At 37.8% G+C, this 19,010-nt stretch overlaps 1 protein-coding gene across 1 annotated transcript in view; it reads left to right on the plus strand.

Annotated features, from left to right (window-relative positions):
* Nucleotides 1–7,728: 7,728 nt before the first annotated feature.
* Nucleotides 7,729–19,010, plus strand: part of LOC129224442 (aspartate dehydrogenase domain-containing protein-like) — a 48,247-nt gene continuing 36,965 nt past the window's right edge. Inside the window, exons 1-3 of the mRNA XM_054858897.1 lie at nt 7,729–7,815; nt 12,713–12,933; nt 15,285–15,428. Coding sequence (XP_054714872.1) covers nt 7,776–7,815; nt 12,713–12,933; nt 15,285–15,428 — 405 coding nt within the window. The 5' untranslated portion in view covers nt 7,729–7,775. The remainder of the gene's footprint in view (nt 7,816–12,712; nt 12,934–15,284; nt 15,429–19,010) is intronic.

The following is a 19,010-nucleotide window of genomic DNA, read 5'->3' on the forward strand; positions in this document are numbered from 1 at the left end:
TGAAATTCCTATTTTGGAAAGTATCGAGGGAGAGCCAGCGAACTTTTCCTCCCACTGACTTCACCAAAGATCGTCTAAAAACTGCGTTGAACAAAATAACTTCAAAATTTTTTTCGAGAGAGTGCCCCCCCCCCTCCTCCTCTTTCCGAGATCGTCTTAAATTTCGCTTTAAAAGGCTTCGGTCAAAACTTTCCGAGAAAAAACCCCTAAAGACTTCTAAAATCATTGAAAGTTGACTAAAATTACGTTTTTGGAACTTCAATTTTCAAAAATTGCCAGTCCTTTTGACGTTACCAAAGATGGCCTCTAATAGTGGTTTTAAAGTTTTTCAAAAAAAAATTCCGGGTGTAGGTTCCAAATCCCAGGAGGTTGATGGTGTTTGGCACAGGAGCTGTAATTTAGAGCTGTATCATGCTTTTAAAGAACCTGATGCGGTCAAATTAGTAAAAATTCAAAGATTCAAATGGGCTGGCCACGTTATAAGATTAAATAAAGAACGATCAACAAACAGAGTTTTTTTTTTTTTTTGGCTAAACCTAAAGTAGTTAGAACAAGTCGAGTTAACGTCAGATGGGTTGATCGCCTTGATAAGGATTTTTCTACCATAAAAGTGGAGAATTAGCAAGCCATGGTCAAAAAAAAAAAAAAAAAAAGAGAGGCATGGGAAAAAAAAATTGTTGAGAAGGCCAGGGCTGTCATGCAACTCTGAGGAAGGAAGGAAGGTTCCAAATCCCACCTTCCTACATCATCCAAGATCGTCTAAAACTGCATTGTTAGAGCTACAATTAAGAGCAATTTCTGCGGGACAGTCTCTAAATATCCCACTTCCCAACATAATTGGAGAAAACAATTGCGTTTTTAAAAGTTTCAATTTCGAAAAAGGGCCGGAGGGAACGTTGCTGAACCTTTTCCCCGTTCCCCTTAACATTACCGGACTCTCCTATTTCTGAGTGAATATTATATTTACGATTAGGTTCTGATTTTTAATACTGACTCAAAACTAGTAATAACTCCCTCTTAAACCAAAAGCTAAATCCTTTCTCAACATTTAAGGTGCTTTTGAAAAAATTCTGATGCCACCAATTCTATGCATCCAGTTATATATTTACGGTTATTTCTCAATTATTTTCATACATTCACGGCGGCCGTGCTCCCTCTTCTGTTGGTTATCAAAACCTCTAGGTTCCCTGATATAGTGTGGTACTTCCATTACTGAAGCTCTGCGCACACCCTCTTACACAATAACACTTATTCTGGGTTGATTACGTTTTTCAACTCAGACACTTAAAAAGATAAAATCAGACACACTTGCACTTAAAATACGTGTAGATATAATGTAAAATATTTTTTAAATATTATTAGCTGATAACACAAAAATAATACAGATGAAAATAGGTTTGAAATGGTTAAAACAACTTTATCACCTTAGAATAATAATGAATTACTCTTTTACCCATTTTTTTTTCGTCGATATTAAAAGCCAGAAAAGTCATTCTTACTACTATAAAATACTGCCAATAAAAATAGCCCATCTGGTTGAGGCAAGCAAAGACAAGAAGTAAATTACACTGGTCATGCAACGCAACAACAAAGATTCCTCTTTTTATAGCGTGCATTCGGGTTTAGGTTTTAACTGCAGTTGCCGTGTGAGCTGCGCATGTGTCAATGCTTTCCACATCTCATTTTTCTGGAGAAACTTTTCTAAGCAAAAAACTTTTCGCTTTGATAAGAAAAGTGCATTTGACGGGAGAATTCTGTTTATTCCAGAAATATTTCCGTTACATAAAAAGAGGTTTCTGTTTTTTTTTACAATATTGGCTTTGGGAACAAAGTGTCCGATGCTTTAAAATTTCAGTTGTCATAGTTTCGTTTTCCGCAACCCCGAGTCTGACTCCGTAGCCCTGGGTTTTTTTTTCTTTTAAATATAAAAGACCAGGGATCAGGAATTACTCTGAGTGACTCCATTCCACATTAACATTAGTGTATGTAAAATAAAATGAAGCTTAAATCCAAGTGGCAACAATATTCGAGAATTATTTCCAATTCCAAAATGCATTGTTGAAAGTTTCCTTCGCGTAAGCAACACAGTAGCAATAATATGTATATTTTCACCTCTGCAACAATGAAAGTATGTCAAGAATTATCAAATTTTTAAGAGAGCTTTGTTTTAGTCGCATTTAAATTCAATCTCTAAATTTGTAGAAGCTATTGCCTGTATATTTACAGTAGTTAGTTTAAACCATGAGCCAGATCGTCGGTAAATTGATTAAAAAGCAGTTACGAGAAGCATCTGAACTGGTACGTAAAATATATAAAATTTTATTATATTTTAAGTATTTATTAAGTATTTAGTATTTATTAAGTTTATTAATATTGAAGTATAACAATTATAATATAAATGAAACCAAATACCAAAATCATATTCTGTTCTGTAATTAGGTTGTTTCCGAAATTTTAAAAGTAATTTTTTCTGAAAGAGCATGCCAGAGGATTTATACCATAGGATGTACCTAACCATTTTTTAAATAATTTGACGAAGTTTAATATTTTTAACAATTATTTTAATCGGTGCGCAGATTCAATTTCATTTTTTACGCTTCTGCACATGACATCACAAGTGATGCCATTCACTGATACCATTTGCGCGGAGCGTAATATTTAATTCGCTTCTGAATTCTCATAACCTGGAAACGCGGTAGGCAGCAAGCGTAAACACTCAGCGTGCCAGTGGTTTGCTCGCCAAAGTACATCACTTGTGACGTCATAAAGACCACGCCTTATTTCGAAAACCGAACATTAAAAAAAATTAATAAAAACGTAAACGTTTCGAAAATTAAAATTTAAACTCCCTCCTTGTTTTTTTTTTCTTTTTTTGCTTATTCCATCAATTTCAGTGACTAAAAGTAGTACTTTTGACTGAAGGAAACAACCCCATTATGCATTGGCAATAAAATGCCCTACGTGCTCAACACTTTTTAAGCACGAATATGAGAAAAAATATATTTTACTTTTTAAAAAGCTACTTGAGCTAAATAATGTTCTTTAATCAAAAAATTCATTTGCTATTTTGGTAAAACTACTCTTTTCGTCCTGTATTCAGAACTTAGCAACTCTTCCAAACACGACGGGAAAATGGATTTTGAAACCTGGAAACGCTCCATCGTTGTTGATTGGTCCCAGACGATACAATTACAAAGGAAACTTACCTCGTATTGGTCGACCTGATCCTGCAACCACTCATTATTGGCTGGAAGCTACAGACAAGCAGAAAAATTGGATAGAATCCCTCACAGTCTATCCTCTGACGGGGGTCAAGCAACCACCGGCAACCACACCACAACATTTCTTCGACAGAATCAATCAGAACTGGTACCATGAGAACATTAATGAGGACTAGCAACATGCAAAGCAGCATCAAAGCAGGAAACTCTTTATATCACCAGAAGATAATAAAATTTTAAAAATTTACTTTGGCCTTATTCAATTTGAGTTTCATTGTTTTATTAGTTCAAATTTCGTCCATGGAGTCTTCCCAAGGCCTGACTAACTGAAAGTGGAGCCCAAAGCCCACAATTTGGAGGCCCCTTCTCTATTCGATCACTTTAAGTAAATGCAAAATAATGTTTATCTTTCCAGTGTCAGGACTAGCCCTTGCACATAGCGCTGTTGGCGCCCTGTGCAGGCGCACTGTTTGCCTATGCTAGCACCACCACTGCTTTTTGAGCAATCACAATTGCTAATTGTTTTCATTTGACCGTCCTCGATGTCCGGTTCCTTTTTCAACACCACCGCCCTCTGCAGGCTTGACTCCTCCCGGTAGCCGCTGCTCCTGGTCGGTGGCGTCCATGTCCCAGACACACGCACGCTCATACACACTCGCACACATACACACAGGCGCCTTTACACACATACACACACGCCATCGAGCATGCACACATGTCTACGCACACGCAAAAAAATACACATACACAACTATACACACGTAATCGCCCAAGAGTAGGGACAGGAACCGTTTCTAAAAACAAGCGAGTGGGGTAGTAACCAATGAGTAGGGTCCTGTCGCAACTCGTGATTGCGAAAAACGTAATTTGAATTCAAAATTTCAGAATTCAAGTTAATTTTGCAAAATTCAAAAGTTTTTTTTCTTTTTATATTCATTTTATAACTTAATACTTTTAGAGCACAATACAAAAATGAAGAGGGTATTGCGCCCCTCCCCTCTCCTACACAAAAATTCAAAAGAAAAACTGGGCCATTTACCAAAAAACTCTTCTTTCTTATCTTCATTAGTCGATTTATTTATGGAAAAAAAAACTAGTATCTAAACCATATCTAACATGAAATTCAAGCAATAAAGTTTTCTTACTCATATAGAACCATCTAAATGAGAAATACTAACAAAGTATCGAAAGAATTTTCCCCAATTAATAAATCATTGATTTTTTTTATTTTCTCAAAAATAAATGATTTTTAAATGCTAAGCATAAGTTTTTCAAAAATGTGGGGAAGATGGGGCCCCAGGCCTACTAGGCCTGTGTGGTAATCAGGCCTTGAGTTTCCAGAGATCTGTCTGGACACCGATGAGATAGAAAGGCAAATATCCGGTTGACGGACGGAAATGGACATTATTTTTCATGGGTGCCAGTTTTCGCAGATGTGTGCTAGCCTCTAAATCAAGAAAAGTCACATTCAAATGAGCAAAACACGCGCATCAAATTTTTACTTTTCCCCCTCATCCAGATAGACTCGTCTTAACTCGACATTTGAGGCCCTTCATATTTGAGATAAATAAATACTTTTATTTTTATTTTTGTTTATTTTATTTCCTGGTGTTTTTTGTTCCATGCTTTTCCTTTCTTGCGGTTCATGGTTACTGACATTGTCTTTTTGTTTAAGCTTCGGCTTAATCTTTGTCCAATTGAATTCTTTCTTTCTGGGTTTACTGTACCTCAGAGAAAGCTCTTGCCCTTTGCTTGCATTCCTATTGGTTCCTTATCGGTTTATAATTTTCTCATTGGTGTTTGGCTAATCTGCTATTTTTATCTTTTAAGCTGCACGCTTATCTGCTCTTGGCTTTTGTCGGATGTCTTTTCATCCATAAGCTCATTACCTTTTGCATTGAAAAAGGCGTTCCCTGTAACGCCGAAACACGTGTCTGCTGTAATTGGCAATTTGTGCTTTTTTTGGCGTTGTTTTTTCTTTCTTTACTTCATATTTGCTCAGTACAGTTCCGCAGCGAAGGAATAGTTTTGGGGGTACCCAAGGCTTGATTACCCAAAAAGCTTCCCCTCAGAATTTTTAGGGGGCCTAAGTATCATTGTAAAACTGTGCTTAGAAATTAAAGTCTGTGTTTTTAACTGCATTTTTTAAAGCGATTGTAAACGTTAAAACTTGCTAAGCAAAAATGTTTGAAATAATTATAGAAATACATTTGTTAAAATATAGTCACAAGCTGGATTTTCAAATGCGGGATTTGATTCAACTCTGTTTCAATGTACTTTTATGGCATTTAATTTCCCATACTACCCGTATTTCTTGAATTCAAACGCAACATAAGTGGAAAAAAAAAAAAAAAAATCTGTCAGTCAGTAAGGTATAATTAAATTAAATTCTGAATGCTGCTAGGCCACTTAGCATTAGTCAGTGTTATATCTGTGTGCATAAGAATATTTGAGGCCCCTAGTTTCAAAACCGGATACTTGTAGAAAACCAAATTTTACAGGAGACGTAAAAGTCCGGTTTTGAAACTGAGGCAGAGCTTCCCGCCCCATTTCAAGGGGGAAAGAAGCGGTTTTTGAACCTAATATTGAGCAGGCAAATAGGCCTTATGATTCTCTACAAGATTAACAAAAAAAAAAAAAAAGATAATCGAATTTTTTGCAAGTATCCGTTTTTGAAACTAGGGGCCTCATTTAGAAAAAATTCCCCAAAAGTGGGGGGCCCCAAAATAAGACCAAGCTTCCCCTAATTTCAGAGGTTAATCAGTCCCTGGGGGTACCCATGGGCCATGGGCGTCCATATGCAAAATCTCAAGGGGGGGGGGGCTCAGATATTTTCCCCGTGGTTTACCAGGATATTTTCTCCATAGAAGCCGATTTCAGTACATATTAGAGTATTTAAAATTTGTCATTTTTAATAACTTATTGATTAATGGCTGGAGGAGAAATGTTTACTTTTGTGCAAAGAAAAAGTACTAAAAGCAAGAAAGTTCTCATTTCTAAAAGGGGGGCTTTGAAAAGGGAAGTAGGGGCTTGAACTCCAACTCCCCCCCCCATATGGGCAACCATGGGGTTACCCCCGGGAGGGCTTTGTTTTAATATTGTTGTAAATCCTAGTACAGTAGTTTATACACATGAAGAAGCATTTTGCAGCAAAAAAATAATAATAAAACCCTCCAGAAGGTAATTCTGGCTGCGCTAGTATCTAAGTTGATTTTGAAGGAGGTCATTCCAGCATTGTAGGTAATTGGATACAAGATTTTTCTGTTATCGTTATGGAAACAGACCGCTACCTCGAGTAGGGAAATTAAGAAGGTTTAATGCATGGCTGTAACGCTGATTTTGCAACAGCAGCGACAGCTTTCCTGCTTCCTTTTACGCCATGGAGCAATCAACGAATCAAAGTCTTTTGTTAGATATAATTTTGGTTTTTAATCGTTAAATTTTAGTTTACAAGACACTAGTCAAAGCTATCTTAACCTATGCATCCAAAACTTGGACAGTAACAAAACATATAATTGCAATTCTTAAAAGGAAGATCCTGCGAAGTATGCTTGGAGGTATAGTCAGTGGCGTCACTACGGGGGCGGGGGGGGGGGCAGACCACCCCGAGTGGAACCCAAAGTAGATTTCAAGTTTTTGAAAAATATGAAGCTAAAATGCATTTTTACGACTACAAAGTTGAAAATTTTCCGGAGGAGCCCCCCGGGCCCCCTCTTCCCCACCCTACATCGTGGAGAGAATACTATACTTAGGATTAGATTCATATTGTCAATACTTAGTTAGACCTAGTAGTGACCTTCTCTTATACTAAAAAACTCAACCGACATTATCTTTTCCTGTGTTTGAAATAATTAAAGGACCATAAATGTTATATACCCCTTTGCCCTTTCCATTTTAGACCTTTCAACGGCCTCCATATATGCGTCTAGGACAAGTTATAAAAAAGCGTTCGTAGTTTTTATTCGTCTTTTGTTCGTTGGCCCACTTAAAACTTTATAATAACACAAAAGTAGTTGCTTCTGAAAATTGTATGAATTTCATGTTTACATAGAATATTAAACCTTTTTTTTTGCGTTTGTAAGGGGGGGGGGGTGCTCTGTAGCATTTTTGGGATGTTTCTTCTCTCTTGGGGAGTGAACATCTTTAATTTAATACTTTTAAATTTAATAAGAAATAATATTCTCGCTTGAAATGCACTCTGCAAATTCCCAAAACAGCAATTTTTTGATGCTCCCCATTATGAAACCCGACGCACAATGGGGTAGGACTTTTTACCTTTTCGGTATGGGGAAGGTAATAAACATGAAACAATTTGCAACAGATTTAAACTTTTTTTTTTTTTTTGGATGTTTTGGTCCGACCCCCATTTTTACTGCACTAAAACGAATAAAGCGCCTGTTTTTGTAAGAGTTTTTTTTTTTTAATTCTTATTATTATCTGCCGCGTTACTCAACTCTCTATCTGCAACTGGTTATCTCCAAGCGAGGATAGAAGACCGGCCGTTATCTCTTCCGACCGCGGACAGCAATATTCCGCCATAATTGCCACAACAACATGGCTCGAAGAGTTGGAATTGTAGGTTACGGAAGCTTAGGTAAGTGGCTCGGGTCGTCTGCTTTTCAATTATGGAAAGGCAGACGTCACGATTATCACATCTCCCTTTTCAAAGATGTTTCCCTTGAGTTAAATTTAATAGTATATTATTTGCTTATTCTTTGAAACTGTTTGGTTTTGCTCATATTTTTTCTCCGTTTTCTTATTATTACTAAAGGCGTTGTGAATAGAGCCCTGGTTTTGTTCATTATTTAAGTTATTGGCATAATAACTTAAATAATGGGGATGGATCCAATGATTCCAATGTCGTCGTTGGGCCCATGAAAGCTGCTCTGGGGTCGAAGAGGAAGATAACTATTTTACTTGTGACTGGTGTCAGTAGGCCTAATGTTACAGAAAAAAATTAAAGTTAAAGACAATTAAATTTACTGTCAACTCATCAATATGTGTCCTTTTTATACTTATTCTAGAATGTTATGACAATAGTTAACATATGTCACTAAATAAAACTAAAATTTTGTGGAAACTTTTAAAAAAAAATATTTTTTCACAGCAATAACATGTCTACCTGGTTTTACCCCACTAGTGGGGCAAAACCAGGTAAAATGACTTTTTTACAAAAAAAATTAATAAAAGTTAAAAAACAAAAATACTTATAGTTTCGAAACTGTGGTTGCATTAATAGATAAATAGTGCATACTTTTGAAAAATTTAGTTCCTTTTTGCTAAAAACTGATTTCTGGAAGCCTGCAAACCGTAGGGTCCCGGTTTTACCCCACTTTCCCCTACCTGCTTGTGTTAATTATGTTGCTTAATATTAAAACAAAGAATTGGTATTGAAATGCATGACTACTAAACGTAATATTTTTGACTAGTTAAGACAAACTTTAAAAAAAAAAAAAAAAAACACTTTTTGCAACTAAGGAAAAATTCTAGTAAAAATTTAACATAATGTAAGTCGTCATACTTTATCATGCAATAATATGATTCATAATAATCTTAAATTAATGACATCATTGTATTCCAGATTTTCTCTCTTGCATGTTCACTGAAATAAAATGACGTGCATAAAATTTGAATTTTGCAGGAATAAAGAGCAACATGCTGTGTCCAATGAAGCAATGAGTGTCTCAGCTTCTTAGGGACTCATAAAGATTTACCCCCACCATTAGCATTTATTTTTACATCAAATCAGAGCCGCCGAGAGTCTTTTTACAACACCAATTCGGAGCTAAGTTTAACCATATCTTGTATAATTATCGTACAATCTTCTCTCATACATCTCTTCTACTTTTTAAATGTATATATTATATTTTGATATGAGATACCACCAAATTTAGCATGGTTGTGTTAATACGCAAATATCAAATTATTTTATTGCTTCATTATATAGAATAAGGGGGAGAGGCACAAAATGAATCCCGGTCTTTTCAAAAATCGTAGTCGGGGCCCTGAAATATAAATGTGCCCCATGTCAAATATTAGAATGATCGGGCTCTGAGGCTGACATGACCTCTCGTCGTCCCTGCATCAAATATACGCTCAGGAAACGAAGATATGAAATCGACAATGCTAAAAAGCTAAAGGGGCTATCGGCTGAGTCTAGGGGTGGCTTTGCAGAAAATCTGTCAGTTTCCAGGGCGAAAATTAGTGAAATTATGAATACATTTTTGGGCGAAATTTCTTCGCTTTTAACAAAGTTATATACCTCATAATGGGAAGCACAGTGGTTGGAAGTAGCGCGCTACAAGTAGCGACGCTACTGTAGTAGCTACATTTTTGAGTAGTTTGTAGTGTAGCTCACTACTTTTTAAAAAAAGTAGTGTAGTGAGTAGTTAACTACAAAAAAATAGTAGTTTGTAGCGATTTCTGGAAACTACTTTCAAATAAACTGAAAAAAAAAAAAAAAAAAAAAAAAATCAATGTTCAAACGAATTTGTCTGGCGCAAATTTTACACAAGTACATCAGCAGATGCAATGAGAAGTAAGACTAATAAAAATACGAGCTAACCTCAAGTATTTCATTTTGACGGCATACCTGCTATCTGTTCGACGCCTTTAGTTTGTTTGCCGTCGTAATTTTTATATTTCACCAATATTTACATTGAAAAAAACACTTATTTTCGTGAAAATGAAGATATCGGTGATTTCGCGAGTTGAAAATTTGGTTAATTTTATATGAACAGACCGAAGATTGAAAAACAAAAATATTTTAGCGAGGCTTAAATTTTTGACAGTATTCACCAAATAAAAAGAAGCTACTGAAACTGTTATAGAAAAGGATGAAATTGAACTGTTCTGGAGGACTTACAATAAATGCGAGCATTACAGTGTATGAGAGTATGATAACGGATATTTTTCTTAGTGTCTTCTGATGAGCTAATTTATCAATCTTTTTTTGTTCAATCCTCTTACGGTGTGTTTGTGTATTAGGGTGTTATTTAGTGCGCTGCCTGCTAATTTATTATAATAGGTGTTACTAATGTATTTATTACTGCGTAGCAAAGCAGTAAATTAAATATATTTTGCTGCTTTAATAGTTGAATCAATTACCTTAATATTTTATTTACTAATAAATAACTTTATTTAGGCATTAAAATATAATGTTCTTTATTTAATATTCCAGTTTTTAAATATATTTAGTGTTCAATTGCGGGGGAATTGAATACAGACCACCCCTCCCCCACGATTTAATTTATATTCTTTAATAATATACATTATAACTGTGTATGATTTCTAAAGTTTGACCAATATTCTAGATTTACTATTTCACGATGCCGCCAGTTCAATTTGAAATTAGGGACTGTATTAATTAGCAGGCTTCAAAAAAAAAAAAAAAAGGAGGAGGTTCTGAACTCGTCGGATTTGTTTTTCCTTTGTACAATGTTCCATAAATACTCGAAGACACCTGTACTCAGGGGCATGCACAGGGAGGGGGGAGGGACACCTGTTGGCCCGGGCCCGAACCTAAAGAGGGCCCAATATTTTTATAACTAAAGGTGAAAATAGTGTTAACAATATGGAGAGGGGTCCGGAAAAGTCATTTATGATGGGCTCCAAAATTTCTATGCACGCCCCTGCCTGTACCGATAAGGAATTTTCTTTTTTTTTGTTTGAAACGGTATACTTCCTCGGCGGTCTGTTGGTCATCAAGTTCAGGTTTGATGAAATTGAAGGAACTCTTCAAATATCATACTCACATTTAAATCGATTTGTACTTTATTAACTTTGTATATCGTCTCACTTAGTGAACCGGTTTTTATGCTTTTTTTTTTTTTGTTTTTGTTTAGTGGTGGTTTTGTTTAGGGTTGGTCTAACTTAGGTTCCAAATCTTTGATTTACCCTATTTGTTCTTTAGGGAAAAGTTAAGGGTAAAACAATACATTTCATGCAATTTCCTTTACAAACGATTAAATATAAAACCCATTGATAAACAAAGGCCATAAAACAAAGGTATGTACTTTCTTTACCTATAGTTAAAGAAAGTACTAAAAAAAATATTATTAGGAGCAATGCTAATGAAAATTTTGAATTAAGGATTCTCTGAAGCAAACATAAAATTCATTCTAGTGGAATTTTTAAATTTCATCTATAGTGGGGCCATGTGAAGAAACATGCTACTTTTATCACGAGTTACATGAAACGTATTGTGAAACATAAATTACAATTTACAATATTACAATTCTAAAATTTACAATTTTACAAATTTAAACTTAAAGCGATTTCGTTTATTTATTTATTTTTAGTGACTCGTGCATTTGCTTGTGGAAAGCAAACTTTGATAAAGTTGAACAACTAATGATGAAGACAATTTTTTTTTGTAATCAGTTACGCATTTGCAAAAGCCTGTCTACACAGTCGTCGAAAGTGGTGTTATTTACACCACTAACAAGCAAAAAATAAATTACTTTTAAATAAATTTAAAAAAAAAAAACGCCTTCAAAAAAATACCCAGGAACTAAAAAGCAAAAAATAACCGATTACACTTACATTCTATGTCCTACCCAAACATAGAAATGAAATTTATTTTACAATTCCAGTACAAAAATCAACTGAACTAAACACCGAATTATAAAAGAAACACTGATTTAAATTGCTATACGATGAATTATTTTAAATACCTAACTAGTTATATACGATCTCTTAATTTTTAATAACCTTTTGAAGTCGGGGCCTCCTATAAACTACTACATAACGTAACTGAGTAGGTTTAGTTTTAAAGACTAATCTCGCGTATAGTTAAATTAGTGTTTAATTCAGGATTCGGTGGGCTGTCAGTTGCGTTATGTAGTTGTTAATAGGCGGCCTTGACTTCAAAAGATTATTAAAAATTAAGAGATCGTATATAACTAGTTAGGTATTTAAAATAATTCATCGTATAGCAATTTAAATCAGTGTTTATTTTATAATTCGGTGTTTAGTTCAGTTGATTTTTGTACTGGAATTTCATTTAATTAAAATAAATTTCATTTCGATGTTTGGGTAGGAAATAGAATGTAAGTGTAATCAATTATTTTTTGCTTTTTAGTTCCTGGGTATTTTTTGAAGGTGTTTTTTTTTAATTTAAAAGTAATTTATTTTCACGGTTGTTTTTACACAAGAGGAAAAATACAAGAGTTTGTGCAATTTGAAAAATTGACTTTCATTTTTTGAGGGACAACCTATTGTGTATGCTTTGTATTTACTTATTTTTTGGAAAGTAGCGAAGTAGCGACTACATTTCAGAAGTAGTTTGTAGTTGCTACATTTTGAAAAAAGTAGTTGTAGTTGTAGTTAACTACATTTGTAACAAAGTAGTTGTAGTTGTAGTTCGCTACAAAAAAAATGTAGTTTTTCCAACCACTGGGGAAGCATAATTCCTTAATTTAGTCGGGTTTTTTTTTATAGTTCACACATTCAAAAAAATGTTTCTCAAGCACTTTTCGTAATTTCCACAGGACGCCATCTGGTGTCGCAAATAGAAAATGATCGTCGGTTCGAATTGGCTTTTGTGTGGAACAGGACTGTTTCCAAGATGGAAGGTAGAGTGGATCCGGAGCACATCCTACTCGACTTGGACCACTTCGCATCCAGACAGCCTGATTTGGTCGTAGAAGTGGCTCATCCCTCCATCACGAAAGCCCACGGAGCGGAATTCCTAAAGCACTGTGACTTCCTGGTAACTAATATTTCCTTTAAAAGGTTCAACCGTAGAGTAAAAGTAAAAATAGAGCGTGTTTTGTATTAGAGATGATTTGGTTGTTGCGGTTTTGACCACTACCAGTTAGAGAGCGGAATAACCCCGATCTCAGCCAAGTACACAAATTTAGTTGAGCACGTGATTTAACTTTACTATGGTGATGCGAGAAAGACGGCAAATACAGACACTACCCCCCCCCCCCCCTTTCTTTGACCATTACCTTTCTCTTTGTGTCGACAGCCGGTTTTTATTTTGTAGACAGAGAAACACTCATTCAAATGTGTGTATTTACTGTGTGCGTACAACAAGCTCAAGTTTGCTTAACAAGCATGTTTCCACAAACTAGAACGTGTGTAGGATAATTTTACCAGATGCTTCTACGTTAGATTGAAGACGGACTGGAATTTTTATCATATAAAATTGTTCAGACATACTTACACAAGTGGCGTGTTTACTAAGCGTGGTCTACGACCAGGGGTGAAAACCCCCCCTAAGGGCAAGGGCGCATCCCCCTCAATGTCGCAAAGATCCCTCCCCACCCTGAAAAAAAAACAAGATCCCCTCAAAAATGAGAAAAATACCCATCAAAACACCCTCCCCCCTAAAAATTTCAATGGCGCAGTCTGCGCCATGACCCTTCCCCCTAGGTGGGCACCCCTGCCTGCGACATAGGAGTAGTAAGAGGTACCACAGCAATAGAGCTTGGAGTAAGAAGGCTTCCAGGAAGTGATAATGGAAGTAAAGAAAGAGGGTTGCTGTTTGGCACCAACTTTGCCACTTTTATGAATTGCGCGTTGGATTGGCAATTCTATTCATGACCTTTTCGCTAATCTGACCATGCACTCTAGTTAAATTCTATCTCTGGGCCGTAATAGCCCGATCGGTAGAGTGTCGGATTCGGGGCCGGAGGATCCTGAGTTCGAACCTCGATGGTCGAAGACCCACCGTCGTCATTAAAGGGGACTGGGCGACGTTAAATATGCTCGTGTCTCAATGTCCTCCAAGTGAAACGATACCTCTGGGGGTGCTAGCACCAGGCAGCTATCAGCTCCTGGACTAGTTCTAAATTCTCATTAACTGTTCGATCCGGTGATGGTGCTGCCATCTATCGGTATATAAAATAATGGAGGCAAGGCACTTAGTATGCAGTCCTCGACATAAATACAGTTGTAGTCAGTTGTGACTCTGAATAGGAATAGGAATAGGAAATTCTATCTCTGTGGTTAAAACTTGTTATTATGTACCTATTTCTATGCTAAGCAAAAATGAAAGGACCCCTTGGAATGGAAGCCCTTTAATAAATGTGGGGGATGTGGTACACTAAGGAATGTATATTTATGCACAAGCAAAACTTATTTCTATTTGCAAAATAAAACATTTTTATTGCAAATTCTAAAATTCACTAAGAATATTTCGCAATAAACTCTGGGTATATTTTAATACTATTTTTACTTGATATTTATCGTCACCCCCCCCCCCCCCAAGAAAAATTAATTTGAATCCTGAAATTTTGAATTCAAATTATGTTTTTCGCAATCACTACATGATAGTACTCATTGGAGTTATTGTTTCTAGAAACGCCTTCTGTCCCCCCAAGCCTGCCCCTCCTCCTGGGCGGTTACGTGTGTATAGTTGTGTGTATGTTTGTGTGCAGACACGCGTGCATAGACCTGTGTGTATGCACTTAGGCGTGTGTGTATGTGTGCAGCGGCGCGCGTCTGTGAGTGTGAGTGTGTATGTGTGTGAGCGTACATGTGTGTAGGACATGGACGCCACCGACAAGGAGACGCGGGTTCCGGGGACAATGCTCAGGACCAGAGGAGCCGGTGGACGGTGGTGCTGCAGAGGCCCCTGGTCCAAGCTGAAGAAGGAACCGCAACGCCAAGGACCGTCAAATGAAAACAATAAGCAATCGTGATTGCTCAAAAAACCTGGCAGTACGAAGCAATGCTTTTGCAAATATGTACATACTATATGATGGCGCGTGGGGTCCATGGCTCTGTGGTAGAAGCTTCGTCTTCTAATTCGGAGGTCGTGGGTTCGATTCCCGCCGGTGTCTTAGGTGTTATTTCCTCCTCTTGTGTTGTAAATCTTTTCTATGGGTGTCCGGAAGCAAGGCGCTTTGTACGCAGTTCTCAATGTATGTGAAGCTATTCAGCTTCTGTATAATGAAATAAATAAATAAGTAATTGTGATGGCGAAGGCAAAATTCTGCGTGTTTGTGTAATCAAACTTGATTATGTGTAACTCTCTTTAAGCAGCACACACATGAGCGTCTTCAACATTTGTGTCAAATATTTCCTGTTCATAAAAAGCAACCTTCATTTCAGATAGGATCGCCTTCAGCCTTGTGCGACGAGGCATTGTTCACCGACCTGAAGCGCTCCGCGCTCATCCACGGACTGTACGTTCCCAGTGGTGCTTTCTGGGGAGCCGAAGACGTCAGGAAATTGTCAGAAGCAGGAAAACTGAAGGTACATACACTTTGAGCTTGTTTTCAGGGGATATTTTCAAACCCTAAAAGACAGTTCTCCATGCTAGGGAACAAAATCGGATCGATGTAGGTAGAATTTCCGACCTGCTTCTTGCCAAATGAAGAATGGGTTAACTCAGGGCTGTCCAACTGCAAAGAGCCCACGGGCCAGAATTCCGGTCACTGAGCACCTGGCGGGCCGCAGTTTGAAAAAATTGAACAATATGTTGGCATAAATTTAGGTTAAGTTTAAAATCCAGAAGTTAAGATATTTAAACTAAGCCAACATTAACTGGCCGTGTAATGTCAAGTTGGAGACAAGCAAAAAACATGTTTCAGAAAAATACATTTATTAAATATGACTAGAATAACATCCCCATAAAATACACCCCCAAAATATCATAACAAAAGTGGTTCCAGAAAATAAAGAAAAATGTCACCAAAACGTCGATGCAATCGCTTGCCACTCCGAAGGATCAGCTTGAAGACTCACAAAAAGGTCCGCCGAATCACACTTCAGGAATGTCCATACTGAACAGGCAACATTACACAATTCGTAGATCGGTGAGCATCACAGGTAGACACGTGGAACTCACATCCCCGACATTTTAATTGGCCGGACACAACACAACAGGTTCTTCACCTGGACTCACTAATTCCAGGACTTGGAAGATTTAAACATCACATACCACAAAAACCCCCGCTAGTATCGCGGGGAAAACCCCCCCCCCACACGTGAGCCGGACTAGGCTTCACGATCAGAACCAACCACTGGGGATCGTTGAAAGAAGAAAAACGAGAGCGTGATCGCTTGCTGCCACTCGCCACAATATATATGTTTTATCAACCAATGAGATTCCATGCCTCGATGACGTCACCACACTAACTTCTACTTCGACCATCACTCATTTGCATATTCCACTGCCGCGAATATTCGTACTCCTCTCCATAGCACGTGCGGTCAACGAGTGGAATTAATTCGAGTCGATCAGGTGACAACTCAACTTTTCTGAATCGACACATCGAGACATGCAATCTCCGATGGTTTCAGTAAACAGTCGCCATTAATTATGGCGTGGGGGAATCGTCGATTGAAGTGTTAGCACCAACTAGTTGACAGGTTCTACTTTTACCAGACTGGGCTTAAAGTAGGTACACTTAACTTTAAATTATTTTCTTTAAATTATCGGCTGTGGACCGAGAATAAAAAATAAAATAAAATAATATTTTATGCTAACACAATAACCTCTTACCTCTTATACAATAACAAATAATAATTATTCATTATAAAACAATGAAACAGAAGGATTATAAAACAATTGGCTTACATTTTAATGGGAAAACTGAGGCATATCCGCCTTCTTTACAAAGGCAAGAATGTCAACATCGATGCGGGCCGCACAATATATGTTGGTTAGCCGCATGCGGCCCGCGGGTCGCCAGTTGGACAGCCCTGGGTTAACTCATTGCTGGTATTAGTTAGCTGTAGGTTGTAATTCAAACGGATGTTATTGGAATTCCCCACGAATTGCCTTAAACTGGCTTATTGCTTTTCCTTTGTAATGGGGAAATTAATCAACTTTTATGCTACCATTTAACTCGGTGAAGATCATTTTGGTGGCTCGATGATTTCAAAGCCGATCTAACAAAGAAACCATATGCTAGTGTAAAAATGAAAAATAAAAAAATCTAACTAAGTTACAATTGAAAAAGAAGTGGAAAACATCTACCCCCCCCCCCCCCACTTCTTTTGACACATAAATTATTTGTCCTCGTCTCCCCGTTATCGAGATATAAGGTCTTAAAGTCTGTCGAAATTGTGAGAAAAGTCGCCAAATTTTGCGAGTTTCGGTGAGAAATGGAAGACAACTTCCCCACGCTTTATGTATGAATGTCCTGCCACGTGCAGACGGTGAATTTTAGCGTGGTACCTTCCATTTCTCTCATCCGCCCCAACCGCTGGCGCACTCACTCTCATGCGCCCAACTGCGGATGGCAACATTGCACGCCTCTCGCTCTGCAGCAGCTATACACTCAGCAACGACAGCTGTAGCAACAGACACATCTACATCCGCTTATCCCCCCCCCCCCCCATCTGATTAAAATATCGTTCCCTCACTGTCTCACTTCTCCACTCCAGTGGTAGTATTATGGTGTAGAGATGAGTTCGGGCTCATTTTTGAGAGCCCGCGCTCGCCCGAGCCCGAAAATTTGCAACCGAGTCCGGGTGATATTGTCTCGGACCAAAATCCGAGCCCGAAGGAAACTTTCTTGTATCAAAACAAGAGCCTTCTACAGTCTGACATGATCTCTCTGTTAATGAAAAATGTTACGTCGAATGTTCTTCATTAACAGAAGTTTCTAAGTTTTCTCAAAATGCCCCACTTCATACTGTATGACATATTGCAATAGTAATCGCAAAAAACTACAATAAATAAGAGTTAATTTCTTTAATTTTTTTGGTTAAATTTTCACATTGATCGAACTGATTTAAATGTTTCTTTCATTTTCTCATAGTAGGAAAATGTTTATTTGCTTTGAATTTGTTTGGAGATTGACGACTGAATATCTTTGCTTGAGCCCGATCCCGCCCGAGCCCGAAACCTGTTTTCGGTTTTAGAGCCCGAGCCCGCTTCGGGCCCGGGCTGAGCCCGTCTCATCTCTAATATGGTGCACATCAAGGAGCGCATAGCCCAACTTTGTCTCTGAGCCTTAAGGGCCTTTTGGCTCAGAGGTTAAAGCACTGGTTTAGTATCGCGAAGTTCCGTGGATCAAACCGAGCTATGGGCATACACCTCCCCCCGCATGTCACAAATCAAAGAGCGTTTCCATGTAAAATCCTTCAGACGCATGTGTGTGGGTGCGTGTGTATGTGTGTGCGTGTTGTGTATGCAGTGCTGCGTGTGTGTAGACGTTCGTGTGTGTGTGTATGTAGGCATATGTGTTTGTGTCTGTGCGCAGGCATGAGTGTGTGTATGTGTGTGCATGCGTAGGATATGGACGCAACCTGGAGACTGTTTTCGCAAGAGGAGCAGCATCGTGAGGCCGGTCGACGCGACGGTGGTGCTGGCAGAGGGTGCTGGCGGAAAAATAAAAAGATAGGAATTCAAAACAGTCAAGTGAGAACAATAAGCAATCGTGATTGCTCAGAAAAAAAAAATTGAAAATTTTACACCTGGAATTCAAATTATGATTTTCGCAATCACGAGTGTGTAGGTGTGTGTGTATGCGTGTGTGTAGATGTGTCTGTGTGCAGTTGTGTGTGTGTAGATGTGTCTGTGTGTAGTTGTGTGTGTGTATGTATGCGCGTGTATGTTGGATATGGACGCAACCTGGAGACGGTTTTCGCTAGAGGAGCAGCATCGGGAGGGGCCGATCGACGGTGGTGCTGTAGAGGGTGCTGGTGGGAAAATAAAATCATAGGAATTCAAAACAGTCAAATGAGAACAATAAGCAATGTGATTGCTCAAAAACATTTTCACTCATTCTCTTCTGTCATTAGAGAATGGCCTTGTTTGCTTACACTTGCAGTTTGATATTTCAGCAAGACTAAACTATCACGATACGTAAAGGTCAACCAATA

The sequence above is a fragment of the Uloborus diversus genome, chromosome 6 (assembly GCF_026930045.1).
Source record: "Uloborus diversus isolate 005 chromosome 6, Udiv.v.3.1, whole genome shotgun sequence".
Taxonomy (NCBI): Eukaryota; Metazoa; Arthropoda; class Arachnida; order Araneae; family Uloboridae; genus Uloborus; species Uloborus diversus.